General features: G+C 42.5%; 1 protein-coding gene across 1 annotated transcript; it reads left to right on the forward strand.

Moving 5' to 3' along the window:
• Positions 1-6,142: 6,142 nt before the first annotated feature.
• Positions 6,143-13,376, forward strand: DMRTB1 (DMRT like family B with proline rich C-terminal 1). Its single transcript, XM_026105013.2, has 4 exons — positions 6,143-6,536; positions 7,885-8,117; positions 9,951-10,095; positions 13,273-13,376. Exons 1-4 carry the CDS (start codon positions 6,143-6,145, stop codon positions 13,374-13,376), a joined length of 876 nt encoding a protein of 291 aa, XP_025960798.2.
• The last annotated feature ends 3,196 nt before the right edge of the window (positions 13,377-16,572 follow it).

The following is a 16,572-nucleotide window of genomic DNA, read 5'->3' on the forward strand; positions in this document are numbered from 1 at the left end:
GAGTTGCGTTTTTATGTTTATATTTGCAGATGTCCTCTCCAGTGAAAATACATTACATATTTTTATCTATTTATCTATCTATGCTTATCTATGCTTATCTATCTACCTATGTATCTCTCATCTAGAAAGTTCAACTAAATTGGAACGATTCTGTTGTCATTGCTTATAGCAGGATATTGTGGCAATAACATAAAAGAGAAGGGATGCTTCTGAACAGCATTCCTTCAGTATACCTGGCTGCAATCAGCTAATGCACGTGAATCAAAGCTAGCACTTGTTTTCTGTTCCCTGCTACAAACAACAGCTTGTCTCTGACATGTGGGGTTAAGGAGCCAGCAAGAAGCTTCAATATTTCACTGAGAATCTATTAATTCCCAGCAGTATGCCCAAGGGGTAGATGATGTACTATTGATAGGAATATCAGAAACCAATTCTAGCAAGCATGCACAGATTAATCATCACCGTTCTTGTCTATTCTCTCTATATAACAAACACTTTGATCTTGGTCTTTATGCTATGCTGATAGGTAACTATTATTGGGGAGTTTGATTTTTAGTTGCTTTATTGAAGAGTCTAGACTGTAGAAGAAGAAATTATGGCAAACAGCTGTTTTTATTTATTTTGCACTGTTGAAGGTACTACAGATACTCTGAAATCTAATTCAGATGCGAGATGGAAAAACGTAGTTAGAAAACATGGGATGCATACCAGCACTGACAATCGCAAAGCAGTCCTGCCCACAGCAAGCACACGCAGTGTTTGTAGTTGTCTTTCAGCTGTCTCCCCACTATCTATTAGCATTGCTTTAGGCCTGCTGCCAAGGTAATATGACAGTTTCAGTGCAAAATAGGTGCTAAGCAAAGATGCCTCTAAATGGGCCACCTAGTTAGCGTGGTGAGCATGGCTGCTCTGCATAAAGTCTTTTTTTGCTGTTTGGGAGTATTCAAATGTGATTTTGTGTTTTTCCTGTCTAAGAGAATGTGACAAGAACTATAGCTGAGGGGAAGGAGAATGAAAACTCCGGATTAGAAATGTGTTCATTTCTCCAGGCAGAAGACCAACTGACAGGCCTAGTGGTATCCAGGCTAAAACCCACTAAATTTGGGAGCTTACTGAAGTAAAATGGTGTTGAACTAAGACATCCCTGCAGCTGTCATAGTACTAAAAGAGTGAACCATTCTTTGGGTTTTCAGCTTCTCTTTTTTATTCGTGTCTGCAAATATGACCTTCTAAAGAAACTGAAGATTTCTTCTCAAGGGTCAATTATTAAGAATTTTAGGCAGGGGAATATAAGGAAACAAGCAGACTATGACGATACTAGGATGCTTATTTATTGCAGACTGACTGACCCTCTTCCACAGAAGGTTTTAGCATAGATCTATCTGTTCTAGTTTAATCACTATCGCTTTTCTTTTCTCTCTGGTGAAGATCTTGCTACAATAAACAAACAGCAATCATGTTAATAAAGTGTCTCTAATTAGCATTTAAGGAATAAGTTTTCTTGTTCTATATTAAAAAGATCCACAGTTATAAGTACTCAACCTTTATTTTAGTTGTATTTGTTAAAAAAAAATAAATAGAAGCATGCTTTACATAGCTTTTCTAGTTTTTGAAGATTTTAAACTTATGTATGAACTCCATCCAGTTTTCTCTGATCAAAACATAGAGTTTCACCTTTTGGAGACAGTAGACAAAAACCAACGTCCACTCCACTAGAATTCCTGTTTGAATTACCGAAGATAACATTTTAAAGTAAAAGAAGTGACACTAAAAGAGAATTTAAAAGGTGAATCTGTCTGTATGGGTTTAAACAAGTTAACTGGAACCAGATTTAAAACTGGTTCAACCCAAAAGCATTTCAGCCATTTCAAATCTTAAGGTAGATATGATCTAATCTATTTTATACTGAAGTTTTTCCTAGCATTTTTTTTAAATTTGTTTACTACAGTACAATTTCATGGTGATTAGAGAGGTGGAAAATACAGTATAAGGAAGGAACTTCAAGAATGATATTCCTGGTCATCCAGCTTTGCACAGGATTAGACAGCCTCATAAGAATATTAACCAATAGCTATACCTAGCAGTTCTTTGACAGATATCATTGATGGATATGTGCTAGTGTTGGTTTAATGGTAAGAGGGAGATTTTATAATGCAGGTCAGTCAAAGGATGTTTTAGAGTCTCTGATAGTTTTTGTAAGGGGCTTCTCCTAAGCATGAGCGTGACTACAGAAGACAGTACGAAGGTGTGTTTTCAGTGCTGCTTAAAAAGATGATATCTGGGACAGGTGAAGGTTAGAGTCCACCTCTTGATAGGAAACATGAGCTGAGAGGAATGATATGGATAGACTGTGAAAGGGATTTCTCTTCAGGGAAGAGAAGTAGGATAAAACTGATGCAAGAGAGAAGTGGGAGGAATGCAAAGGGAAGGATGACATAATCGAGGAGAATAGTCTTTGTGGAAGGCTTCTCAGTGAATAACAGTGGAGTGAATAACAGTCTAGATACTGCAGTAGTCTAGACAGGTTTTCTAGCCATGTAAATGGATAGAAGAGACTTATATAACTGCAGTACAGTGTGGAGATAACCAAGCTACATTTACATTAACTAATACCCCAGGGACATGTGAAATGGAAGTGGAAATGCTTTCTTCCCAGCAACAAGATAGGGAAGGGAATTCTGATGTTTCCTGGCTGTTTAGAGAAGCTTTCTGGCCAGCCCATGGGCCGGACTTGACCTGAGATGTTCAGGAAGGGAAAGGGATCAGGAGATTAACCTGCGAGCTCATCAGCCGATGCAGGAAGCCACAGCAGGGGCAGTAAACTCTCCTTAAACCCAAAAGTGAATGATGCCAGGAGATAGGTTACCTATCTGCAGGTGAAGTCAAGTTATTTGTTAAGGATGGAAAATAGAAGAGCACTGGATGTGCTGTAGTGGGGAGCATCTGAAGCCTGGCTAGTTCTCAGTAAAAAGTTCTCCTTGTGCAGGTAAATGTCCTGAATTTAATTATATAATACTTGACAGCTATAAACCAAGGACTAATCAGTTATAATGTAGAAGAGCTGATAATACTATTCCTGTATCAATTTTATAAGCTTCCAAACTATGTTTGAAGAGAGGATTTTATCTTCACAGATGTGATGTCTTGAAAATTCAAAAGACATTCCTGATTGATTGTTATGTGTACAAAAACATTTATTTTGAACCAAGATTGCAAATGTTTGTTAATGGAGATCTCAGACTGCAAGAATCAAGAAGCAGAAGTTTGTGTGTGTGGTTTTTGAATGTTAGTCATATAACTGAAGCAGTTTCAAAAAGCATAAGCAATCTTCCACAAATGCCCATCCTTGGAAGAAATTTCTTGATTATGTTGTTATTGCTTTGAGAAATGTCACTTCTAAGCAAAACAACTGCCTTGCCAAAAATATTTACTGTATAAAATGTAAGCTGAAAGGTCTGAGAAGGAGGAAAAAAACAAAACCTAATTTTCTGCAATTCAGCTTAAAGACAGCCAGTGTTTTGAATTGTTTCCTACTTTCAGCTAAATCATTGTTTTTCTTTACTGTGTTTCACATACAAAGCAACCTGCATACCAAAAACATATACTTACACAATCCAGAAGCTGGAAAGAAGTAGAGACATTACTGGTATTGATTTCAAAACCATGAAACCAGCAGGTTGCTTTCCCTTCATTTTGGCAAGATAATAATTCTTATAAATTCTATTTTACTACAGAACTCTGTCTGTACACACTCTATGTTGCAGCCTCGCTTTATGTTACCTAAAATATTGGAGTAAACTTAGTAGTGGTGAAAAGAGAGTCTTTATTATGCCTCATTTTCTTTCAAATATAAGTAAAGGACAAAATGATAATAGACTTGAAGCTGAACCCACATGCAATTCTACATCACATTTCAAAAATTTATTTTTGGAAATTGTTCTTTCTTCTCTGTATGGTAGTCTTGCTAATGGTGTGTGATAAGCTAACTCAAATGTATATATGAACACATAAGATGACTGGAATAGCAGAATTCTTCAAACTGTCTGCAGAAATACATATTCATCTCACAAACAAAATAAAATGCTCACTTTTCTATAAAAAGCATGTCTAGTCATGTTTGAAACAAACTATATAGAGAGTATAATAAATCCTGAATGCTTAGGTGAAAATCATTCGAAAGAAAAATCCGCATGGCTTTCAAAGACAGAGTATATTTAGGGAGCAACTGTTACTGCCCATGGCTGATACACCTTTCTTGCGAGAGAGGAGAGAGAAATTAAGTATGTTTGAGCAAATGTCTTGAATATTAATATTATATGACTCAGAGTTGAAAATTACTATGTAAAATGTAGATAACCTACCCTTCTCCTCCACTATTTAAATATCCAAATGGATATAGATGGTGTATTTATGGAAAGATAATTACAGTTGTTTAAAATGTGTCATCTCTCCTCTTTGATTCTGGAGCTGAATATGCATGTCCTCAATATACACCAAAAACTATGGGGCAGATTAGGAATACGATATCATTCTATATTTAATATAAAGTCAATGTTTAGAATGATTATGGGAATATCATCTACTTTTTAAGGCCCCAGCACAAGCAAGCAGCACCTCAATCCTGCACTTAAAAGTGGCTTGTATTGAAGGCATATTAACCAAGGACTTTTCTGAAGCAGGAACAAATGGTAACATTTTCTGGCCACATTTCCAAAGGTATTTAGCCACAATGCACACAGGCCCATGCACATGAAGCTGGCTTTCTAGACAGCCCTCTTGGAGACTTCCTAGGATTGTGGTTAGAAGGACAGGATACCAACTACATTTGCATATGTGCAAATCCCAAGGGCTGGAATACGTGTGATGCCACGGTCTGCAGGCTGGGATTGCTGTTGTTATGGGTGGTCTCGGGACTGAAACTTGTGAGCATTTGAGGATTTGGGTCTAAATTTTTGGATAGTGGGTCTTGCAAACACCTCCCCAGGAAGCTAAATCCTACCGGAAGACAGCTAAAGCCCTAAAGGGGCTTTTCAAAGTCAGAAGCCTGGATGCAAGCCGCGTCCTGGGGCTTGCAGGGCTGCAGGGTCTGACTGCTCAGTGCTGGTGCAAACCAGACTGTTGCCAAATCTCTTAAAGAGCCAGCCCCTGCCTGGAGAGGCGGCGTGGTGCACCCAAGCCTAGCAGGACAGGCTGCTCCGCAGGCAGCATTTCTGCAAGGCTGCTGATTCTGTTGCATGTTAGAATTGTGTCAGGGTGGCAGAGAGATGCGACCTATTGCTCTTGAAACAGATCAGAAAAAAAGCTTATCACAACTGCTTGGTGGTAGTTTATTTTCATGGCTTTGCTTTTAATGCTGCAGAAGCTATTAGCATCTCAGGGTTTTAAAACAAAATCAGCTATTGCATGGGTGAGGCAAATCAGCAGTGTCATTCCGTCCATTGCCCAGTGTGGAGTTTTGCCCTAGGACTGGGATAGTGTATAAAAGCAGGGTTTTGTAGCTACAAGCAGTAACAAGGAACACAAGTGTTTTCTAAGCAGTACTGGAGCTGGAGCACGCCTGTGTTGCTAATTGTGAAGCTGTGTCTGTTTGCAGAGACTAAGGGGTGCTGAGCTGTGAGTTCTCCTGAAAAGGAGCCTGGTTTTTGGAGTATCCTTTCCCCCTCTGTGGTAGAGCCTTGCTTTGAAAGCCAGGATGATGAAACAGTTTTTTTTTTCTTTTCTGCTGAAGCAGTCCCTCTCTCCTGATCAAGAAAAGGATACTTCTAATTGGAAACAAAACGAAACTGAACTGCTGTGTGCACTAAAAGCAAGTGCAAGGTGCAGCTGGCTCTGGATTTCACACCTACGCACACACGCCCCTCAAAATAACACCCTTAAGCCTATCCAAAGCTCCCTGCCGTCACACACAGGGCAGCAGGGAAGTGTGGGAAGGCGTGCGGCTGGCGAAGACGTGCTCCCAGCACCTTGCTGCAGCCGGGCGAGGCCTCGCCGGGCGCCGCACACGGCAGGCTCTGGGGAGCAGCGGGCCGGCTCCTGCCCCACCTGCCCCGCTCGCTACATGCCCGGCCCGCAGGGATGTGATATATAAGAGAGCGCCCAGGAGCCAGGCCGGGCACACTGCGGCGGCCGGGCCGGGAGCGTCATGGAGGCCGAGGAGGCGAAGGCGGTGCTGCGGACGCCCAAGTGCTCCCGGTGCCGCAACCACGGCTTCGTGGTGCCGGTGAAGGGCCACGCGGGGCACTGCCGCTGGAAGCTGTGCCTCTGCGACAAGTGCGCCCTCATCACCGAGCGCCAGAAGATCATGGCGGCCCAGAAGGCGCTGTGGCAGCAGGCGCCCGACCCGCTGGCCGGGGAGCCCGCGGGCCCCGCGCCCCGAAGCGACGGCCCCGCGGCGGCTGGAGCCCCGGAGCAGGGCGGCCCCGCGGCCGGCCGCGAGGCGACCAAGGGCACCCCGCCGGCCGGCGGCGAGGGCAAGGGCACGGTGCACCGGGGACCACCGCCGCCGCCTCCCGGCAGAGCTCCCCGCTGGGACTACGGTAAGGGCCCCGAGGGGAATTTGGGAGGGAAACTGAACCGGGATCGACTGTGCCGTACAGTGCACGTCTTTCTGAGCGCTGCCTCGTTTATAATTTCACAGACACATCCCTTCAGCAAGAAAAACACTTAAAAACTGAGCAATGGCGAGTAGATTGTGAAGTTACTGCTGCAGTTGCCTAGAGCAAGCATTTTATGGTAGCACCATAAAAGAAAGAGACCTTTTGGCCTTAATTCCTATAGCAAAGGCTTAGCTTGGCGCGGATCACTTGGTGTGAAAGTGCATTTGTATTTAAGAGTAGAGCATAGATTTTGCAGATGGAAAAGGTGTATGGTCTGTCACCTCTTAAATTGCTTCCTTTAATAGAGTCTTTCATGTGACTTGTCTAGTCTATTACTATTTATTATAGTAATTTCATACTCCTACTATTTACTGTAGTAATTTTACGGAAATCCCTACAGACTGCAGTAGCCATTAGTCTGGGTCTCTGGAGAGCTGGCAGTCTAGAAGACAAAGGAAATGCTGGTCTGAGGAGCCCAGAGAAAAGAGTCGTTTCAGACATCTCTAGCTCCCACCTAATCTGTCAATATCTGTTCCAGTTTTTCAGCTTGGCTTCCTAAAGAAATGAGGCTTATGGATCATGCTGCCTGTACATGTGCCTCTCAGTCTTTCCCTTAACATTTTTAACAGGATTAGGGGCAAACAGCAGAATTATAGTACTCCAGTAGGTTTGTTCTAGAAGCAAACCCACTTCCACTCCACAGAAGGATGCATAGACAAGAAAGATCCTATTCATGTTCATACAGCCCCTTTTTTTTAGACCTCAGAGAAGCCATGTAAAAGTTCAGACACCAGATAAAAACCCAAAGGAGGGAACTGATTTCTGCACCTGAAACTGCCTCTCTGTGTCAAGGAACCTAAAAATGAGGGTTTTACTCTGCAAATTAACTTTGGGAGTACAGATAGTACTGAATTTAGAGCTCTTTATTATTGCTATAGAGGGTTTTTTTTAGTTTTGATAGGTTTAAAAGTCTTAAGGCAGGTTATTTTCTCCTGCTGTTGCACATACACTGAAAGAATAAGACTCTGCAGTCAGTGCTTTTCTAAGGACTAGCTTCACAATGCATAAGGCAGAAGAGACTGCAGTTCATTCTGCAGTGTTAGGTTTGCCTCTTGCACCTTTCTTTAGTTTCTCAAAAAGATCACAAAAGAAATTCATCGGGGTAAAGGTGAAACCAAAGGGCCAGGTGCTCCTGGCTGCGAGTGGAATTTGACCCTGCAGCTGTTTCTGCTGAACTCCACAGCACTACAGTGATGCTTATATTTGTTCCTTTCTAATTGCTTCCTAGCTTACCGTGCTTTTCCTCCAGAATACATGGTTAACCCAGAATACCCGGAGAGAGAACCTCTGAAGGTGTACCCTGGCCGTTCTGGGGTGTATCCTTACCACCCATTTCCCATGGGATTTGCCATCAATCAGTCAGGCTGTAGGGGAGCACCATCACCACCAGGGATATCACTTCAAAGAGGTTTCCGACACATTCCTAGCACCTACGGGCCAGGGATTGCAGCTCCTCTGTCAGTAAGTAGTGGTCTTTGTAATTACCTCTGGATATACTGCTGTCTTTATTTTCAGCTGTCTTCTTGCTGTTAAAGTAACCATGAGAAGTTACCTGCTTATCAGTTACTTCACAGCATCTTGATACATTACACTGAAAAAAACATGAGCAAACAGTTAATAGTCTAACCTGAATCCAGAACATCAAACCCATTCAAACCCAGGTAATTGTGAGGGGCCAGATTTTGTATTCAGGGGCTTGGACCTCCTGCTAATGTCGGCGACAGCCTTTTGGGACGATGGCAGCTGGTCACTAACCTGGTCACATTGTGCCAGCGTAGATGGCACAGAATGTGCACTGGGAAGCTCCTCTTCTTCCATGTAGGACAAAAATCACTTGGATGGGAAGGTAGCTTGGGCTGGCCAATGTGCCACAGCCACAGAGGACAGTGAAAAACCTCCTTCAGCTTCCACAAGACTGATTCAGCGTGGTCAGGTATTTCTGTTCTGAGACATTTGGTTTCCCCCCCAAAAGTGAGAAATTGTTGCAGTTAACAGAAGTCTCAAATTAAAAATGATGACTAACTGAAAACCCTATTTTCTATTGAGAAAAATGTTAAACACAAAGTTGAGATTGTACTGAGGGGGAATGCACAGGTGTATTTTGGAAGGAGGGGAGGTCTTGCAGGAGAACAGAACAAATCAGTATCACTGAGCTGGACTCCTTGGCTGAGTTCACTTTGTTTAAGTACCTGTGAAAGCTGAGGGTGGCAAGCAAAGTACCCAGATGAGGGACAGATGAGGGCAAGGCTTGGCTCACGCTTTCAAACCACAGAGAAATGGTAAGGAGCAAGATCCTAAATGGCCTGTCAGCTGTAACAGTTTGTGTGGACACTTCTAGTTCCCTTCAGTGCTGTCAGTCTGGTTGAACTGCTGGTGTCTTTGTACCACAGCTGGGCACATTATCAGATTTCCAGCTGCCATAGGCCATTCTGTCTGCATTGAGTACTGTTGATCAGTTCACATTAAGACAGAGTGATCTGCCTCAAGAGTACTAGATTTATTATGCTTGCACAGTAAACCTCTGTCTGCATTTTAGGGGTTATTGAGAGTAAAAGTGGATAGCAGCAGCCTGAGGCCCAGATAAAATACCCTGGTCAGCTGGATATGGCTGCACACATAGGTTGGGCATTCCAACATCACTGTCTGTGGTTTTGAACTTAACTTTTTAATGGCCCTGGAACAGACAGGAAGCTCTCATACCAGCTCCATGTGTGCCCTGAGACACTGGGCATGCCCAGATTGAAGAGAGAAGTACTCTTATTTCTCTACATGAGTTTTGGCACACTCTGACAGGTCCTCTGATCAGAGAAGGCTAGGTTTGGGGGGAAATCTGTGGTGCACACCAGCCCCTCAGTGTACGCAGAGCAGTTCACTTCACTGGGCTCAGGGAAGAAGCCGTAATTAACAGGCAGGTGGTAGCAAGGAGCATTTTCCTAGGTTGCCTCTCTGTTGCGCGAAGACTTCCAGTTCTGTTCATTGGCAAGTGCTCCAGGTAAGCGGTGAAGGTGAGCTGCTGGTGGTTTAAATTAAGTGGTCTGATGAGACACCAGAACAGATGACCAGGACTCACCAGGTCAGTTTCAGCTGAGACATGGTCTGAGAAGCTGCCATCGCTCAGTTTCTGCTGCTTGCAGTGTGGACAGGCTGGGCAGTTACTAATACGTGCATGGATTTGGCAGCACATGGTCACAACATGGACAAAAAATGGGATGTTTACAGGCTAAAATCAAGTTTGAAATTGATACTGCAAACATATTGTGCAGACAGTCTCTGATGCTTTATGTGTTTCTGCAGATTCCAGATGGAGGTGGAGATTTCCATCAAGGATATTACACTCCTGTGCCTCAGTTTATTCCGCCAGGTTTCCTGCCAGGGGTTCATTACGTTCCACCTCCCCTTCCACTCAACGTGTTGGCTGAAACAACCAAGGAAACACGTGGTAAGGAAGTATGAGATGAGCCCCAGGAGTGCCATTTTTAACCTGGGTTCAGCACCTAACCTCCAAGGTGGAAGCCCTGAGAAACTGATTCTAGATACAGTTCTTGGAGCTTCCCATATCCCTGCAGTGGAGCCAGGACTGAGATCCTGAAAGTCCCAGGATGGCTTGAGAGCTTGTACAAGCTCTGGGTAGGGCTGACCTAGAGAAAGCAGCCTGGCATCCTTGGGGTCTCCAGCTGACACGCACAGCCATCTCACTCTGAGGTGGGAGGCCCCGGGACTCAGAGTCATTCCAGAATGGGATCTGCTGATGTTCTCCAAATGAAAACATTTTTCTAAATATCCAGTTTGCAGGACATAAAAAAAAAGATTTGGCTCTGTTGCAATTTAGACTAAATGTTAAAAAAATGCAGACTAACACTTACCATGAGCAATGTGAAATTTCTCACTCACCTGGAAATCCTACATTTTAATTGCTGTAAATGAGAGATTGAATCTTCAAAATCCCAGGTTGTTTATATTACATCTCACAATATTTTAAGTTTTTGGCATAGATAAGTCTTTTTGCCCCTCTCTTCGGGTCTCTCTCATGTGGCTGTATTTGTAATTATATTATAAGTTTTTCATTTGGATGCAGATAGTTGTGACCACAAGAGGGTAGAACTGCTCAGAGAATTAACCAGTAGCACTGGATGAGTGAATAATCAGTTTTATTTTAAATTCTTTTGGAAAATAGAGATTATATAAATAGGATTTTATTTCTCTTCTTGGACATGAAAATAACAAATTGTAAATCTGACTGTTCACCAAATTACAGTCATCACCCAGTGAAAAATCAGATCTTCTGTATAAGAGGGAGGGGTGTAATTGTCTCATTTGAATTTAAAAACTAGCGATTGTGGTTAGATATGTGGGACAAGATATAAGTTGGGGAGTTTTTTTGGCCTGGTTTCTCAAGAAAATAAGGCCAATGCAGTCTCATTTTGTGTTAATGTCAGTCCCTCATAACTTTTCGATTCACTAGCTATTTTCAGCCAAACATATAAGTTGTGATCACAGGCCCCAATAACATTGATCTGCAATGGAAGCAGGCATCTCCCACAGAAACATTTGTTTGCAGCCGCAGCGTGGTGTTTGGCTAGCAGGCAGCTCGTACTCAGTTCCTCACTGACGTGTGTATGCCTTGGCCAACAACCAAGAGCATGCCAGTCACCCAGGAGCGGGCACGCATCTCCAGAGCAGTCAGAGCCTATCTGCTTTGTGTCCGGCTGGAAAGCCAAGGAAAATCAAGCAGGACATGGGGAGGATAAGGAGAATGTGAAGAATATGGCAGCTTCGAGGGTGTACAGACATTGTGGAAATGTAAACTTATGTAAAGATACTGATAAATGTATCAGGACTTTAATGCAGTGTTTAGGAGATACTGGGGTGCTGGAGGTGTTACAGTATTTGCTCAGTGTGAAGGGTAGAGAGGAAGCTGAGGGCTGGCAGGCAAAAGAGAAAGTGTATGTGAGGACTGTGCTTTAGTGAGGACAGAAGACCTGGGGATACTGCAGCAGTACAGGACATGTAGGGAGCTGCAGGTATGCTGCTGGGGGCGTGGGACATGGACGGAACTGAGGGTAGTGGACAAACATAGGGCACATGGAGGGAAGCGGAGGTATGCCACGAGGAAAACAGAAGATCCAGCCCTGTATTGCTAAGAGTGCAGTCTTACTGGCCAAATAATCATGAAAATAGGCAACTGGTTAGAGGAGAGAGGTCATCACAGCACCCCCCACAGAGCAGAACGCCGTCTAGTGACCTCAGCCCTTATTACACACAGGGAAAATCACCACCCAGGCACAAAGCCATAGGGGACAGTGCATCGTGGGTCCCACTGCTCAGAGAACAACCCCATTCTCTTGGTACAAGGGAGAAAGTACAAATTAATTCCACAATATTGTATTGTTGCTTCAGGATATGTAGGAATTAGCTAATTGTGACCCAGTGAGGGGGGTATATTTTCTGCATGAGGTTTTATACAAAATAGCATTCAAAGCAGAAGATACAGATGTAGAGAGAAGCTACAGTGAAACTAATAAATCTTTGATTCTGGTTTTCAAGATGAGTCTTGAGAAAAGAGAAAAGGTGTAACATTTAGTGCATAGTGCCCTTATGTCATCTTTCTTTCCTGAGAAAGGAACTGATTCAAACCTGCCATTAGACATGGGAACATCTTTTCTTCAGAGAGACCTCAAATTGAGGTGAAATGGGCTTTGTGGCAAAACAGTTGTGGGAAAATGGTTATAGAAAACTAGTAGGGGAGAACTAGTGAGAAGAAATATCTGTGATCTCAGCCTCTGAAGGGAATCTGGGATGATTTAAGACAAATTTAAAAACAAAAAACAAGTCCTGTCTGAAGAAGTTTTCCCAAGGCTAGAAGCAGCTGCCAGAAAGGTTTGAGTCAATAACTGACTTGCAACTGTGAATGATTGAGGTCAGTTAGGTTTACAGTGGTGATTTGAAGTACAGGCTATGTGGTTATACAATTTCATGCCATATTCACTAATAATGATATGGAGATTTTACAGAATAAATGCAAGGTATGTCCAGTACAGCCACCAGTATAGCATTGGATTGCAGGTTGCTGGCTTTCTAAAAGAATGAGCCACAGAAAAACAAACAAAAAATTCCAGTCTCCATGCGAGGAAAATTGCAAACTGGCAAGTAAAATCTTTATAAAATAAAATCTCCAGTTGGATTTGAGGAGGCGATTATTCAGTCAATCAAGGCCTTTGTGAATTTACAGGAGTGTTCAAAAGGCCTTGCATAGCTGCACTACAGTTAAGGGGGCAAAACAGTTTGCCTCATACTTCTATTCCAGTACAGCTTTCCACGTCAAACACTAGTCATCTTGAAGCACTCTTGCTACATTTCTTTAAGCATGGCTGAAACAATCGGTTGCTATCTGAAGTGCAGTACCTTTGAGGAACTGTAGTTCTTTATGCCAAGCACCTTTGAATTAACTGAGTTGAAAAACAAACTGGATTTACAAAAGTCATTTTGCATTGATTGTTTATCTCTGGAAATGTTGTGATTGATACTGTGTGCAATGCAAATCGAAATAAAGGTTTTGGGGGGGCATTGTTTGTTTGTTTTTAACTCTGACTGTTTTCTGTTCTTCATTTCTTTTCAGCTCCCGCAGCTGACAGCCAGGATTCAGGGGTAGTTTCTGAACCTGGCCAACCATCTTCCCCAGAAGAAACGAACAGAGACCAAACTGTATACTCTGAACATTAAATGGCCCAGGGAAGACCTGAGTAGCAGGCAGCACTGTTTTCACTACTGAGGAGAGTATTGGTTAATATGGGTGTAGAGTAACACTTAATTGTTGAGGAGCCACAACAGCTAGAAGGGGATTGGTTCCCTGTCTCACTTTATGATCACGTTAGAGCTGTCAGCATCACAGCTCTACCCTCCTAGCAGTGTAAAGCCCTTGTTCCTAAAAGAGGTTATTCAGAGCCACCATAAATCTCTTCCTCCTTAAGCAGGAGGAAGCAGCAGAGGATTATGATGTTAAGTGCTGGTTCCTCTCCTGAGGCTAGATGGCACTGTCTCTGCCATATACACTTTGGGTAGCCCTCTTGTGCTCACAGCAGTGGTCAAAAACGTGGTGTTTGTATATCAGTTTGCTGTAAAGGAAAGCTGGTTCTGAGTACGTTCTGAGTTAAGTGATGTAGAGCCTGAAGATTGAGTGAGAGAAGGTGGGAAAACAGTCTGAGTTGCTGATTTTATGTGACTGATCAGGAACATGATTCCCTGGCATTCATCAGGCTGAGGCAGTAGCTTGTTGAGGAGGACTTGAGAGGAATTTGGGGAAAGGTCTGATCTATGCTGAAATGCTGAAATCCAGTACCTCCTCATTGTTTTCCATGTGAACTGACTTTGGGGCACCTTCTCTTCAGGTAGGGGTCAGACCGATTTGGAATCACCTCTTGTCACACAGGCTTCAGGATTTTGAGTGCCTGTGATGCTTTATACATTATTTCTATGTTGTTTAACTCAGTACAGCTGAACAAAACACTACCATTTGATTGTAAAGGGCTCAGGTAGGCAGCTAAATACATATGGATTGGAAGTGCACTGTGGCCACTCAGACACGTGGAGAGATTGGTAGGAACTTAGGGCAAAACACCATTTAGAACAGTAATTAGCTAAACCCATACATGTTGTAATTTTCAATGATAATGTTTAGATAAAGAGGAAAGGTGCATTCCTCTACTGTTTTGCCACAAGGAACTGGTTGTGTATTAAGTGGATCAGTTGTTAATGTTTGAATAATTTTAGGAGGATTTTTGTATAATTAAAAAAGATACATTAAATTGTTGATATGGTTTTGATGATTTGAGGCTTGCATATCTACACGTAAGTTTTCTAGGCAAATTTTGGATGCTCCCCTGAACAGCTGCGTGTAACAAACCTGCCTGAAAAGAGATTTAGGCTTCAGTATTTTTCTGCTACATCAACTGCTGCTGCAGAGTTGAGAAATAACAAAAATATTCTTCTTTTCTGCTACTTGCACTAATAATCCCTTGCTCCATGCAAGATGTAAAGAAATTATATTAAGCTGAAAAAACAGTTTTTTAAGGTAGTAGATGATCTGCTGGAATGTTTTCCCTCTGGGATGGCTCGTAGCACATAGCCAGGGTTTTGGGGGGCAGTGAGTGGAAGTGGCACACTCAGAATTGCCAGAAGGAGAAATTGAAAAACACATGTGCCTGTAGCAAATAAGCTGATGTATAACTTGTTATGTACTAGATTTACAACAGATTGCAGCTCCCAGGAGTGTCCAAACCTCCTCTCAAAAATTGCTGTGTGCTTGGGAAAATCTGAATACTTCTTGAAGGTGTCTGAATGGGGGCAAAGTTCTTTTCAAAATAAAATCATCTACGAATGGAAATACCAGCAGCACCGACAAAGCAGGTTGCTCTGTGGATGGAGTTTTTTAATATATAATATAATGATTTAAGGAAATGGTAATGTACAAGATTGAACAGTTGAATAGTCTCTTTCCCAGATATTTTTCCAAAGTCATACTCAGTGTTGCATTACACTCTTTAAATCTCCAAAGCAAGATGGACTCCAGCCCATTTCACTGACTGTAAAGCACAGTCATTGCAGCTATACTGCATGTACTGTACTTTTTCTCCCTGTTTTGCTGTGCCAGTGTCTCCTTCCAGATTGTCAAGCCAGACTTCTGGCCTTCCTCTTCTTCCATGTTTTGGAGCTATCTATTAGTGAACCAAAGCTTTTGCTTCAGCTGTTTGAATTATGATCTGGCGCTTCAGTAGGATTTCTCTCACTGCATTGCTGCAGACCAGTGTTCATCTCAAGAGGGATGTAGTGGATTTAAAGAGGGAGAAAAAGGCAACTAAACTGAACAAGGAAATGGAGCAGCTGCTTTAAGAGGAGGGTCTGAAAAAACTAGACTCTTCAGTCTGGAGAGAAGAAGGTTGAGGGGAGCAAATGTCAGTTTTACAACATGAAAGCTGTGTCAAAGTAAATGCAAAACTATTATGAACGTTTGTTACACTAGACCTATTTCCATACATGTGAAGGGCAAGAAGGTGGCTGGAACAGGGCAAATCATGCCTGACCAACCTGACTGCCTTCTATGATGAAACGACTGGCTCTGTGGATGAGGTGAGAGCAGTAGCTGTCATCTACCTTGACTTTAGCAAGGCTGTTGAGATGGTCTTCCATGGTACCATTCAGCCAGAGTGGGGAGGTATGGAATGGATGGTTGGACTACAAGGTGGGTGAAAAACTGGCTGGACTGTAGGGCTCAAAGAAGGGTAGTTGTCAACAGTCTAAAGCTTAGTAACTGGTGGGCAGTTACAGTTGGCTTTCCTACAGGATCAGTATTGGGGCCAATACTGTTTAATATGCATAATTGTTTGGTGCCATCTGACTAAACATTTCAGATTTTTACATTTTGGGAATTTTGTCCCAAAGTTGTTTTGCACCTATCTCTGTATGGAAAGATGAATTAATGGTAGACAGTTAAAGTGAGTAACTCCCCTGCTGACAGGGAGGATTATCTTAGGTTGGTATGACAGGTTTTCATTCTTCCATGTTATGCTCAGCTTGTCCTTCTTAACCAAGGAAAAAATGCTCCTTTACAAGTGGTATTTTCATATTGTGTGCTTAAAGACTTCCAAGCAAATAATTTTAATTCCAGACCTAGTGCCAACCAGTGTTTCCAGGGATTAATCTCTGTGATCTCTTCTGACTCCATTTATTTAAATAAATTATTTAGGGATAATGAAATCAATTTGGTTTGAAATGGAATGATTTGGATTAGACAAGTCACTTGGGGGTTCTTCCAACCTAAATCATCTCAGAATTATTCTTTTTTTTTAAATTAAGGCTGAAGCCACATATACTTTGGTCAAATTCACAAAACTTAGGGACAAAAAGGAAAGTTAGCTATGAC

This window comes from Dromaius novaehollandiae, chromosome 8, assembly GCF_036370855.1.
Source record: "Dromaius novaehollandiae isolate bDroNov1 chromosome 8, bDroNov1.hap1, whole genome shotgun sequence".
Taxonomy (NCBI): domain Eukaryota; kingdom Metazoa; phylum Chordata; class Aves; order Casuariiformes; family Dromaiidae; genus Dromaius; species Dromaius novaehollandiae.

What these genes read in the sequence shown, in the direction of transcription:
- DMRTB1 (XM_026105013.2), top strand. Translation starts at nt 6,143, where the DNA reads ATGGAGGCCGAGGAGGCGAAGGCGGTGCTGCGGACGCCCAAGTGCTCC. An exon ending in AGCTCCCCGCTGGGACTACG is followed by an intron (nt 6,537 to 7,884) that starts GTAAGGGCCCCG and finishes ATTGCTTCCTAG; the next exon opens with CTTACCGTGCTTTTCCTCCA. An exon ending in GGATTGCAGCTCCTCTGTCA is followed by an intron (nt 8,118 to 9,950) that starts GTAAGTAGTGGT and finishes GTGTTTCTGCAG; the next exon opens with ATTCCAGATGGAGGTGGAGA.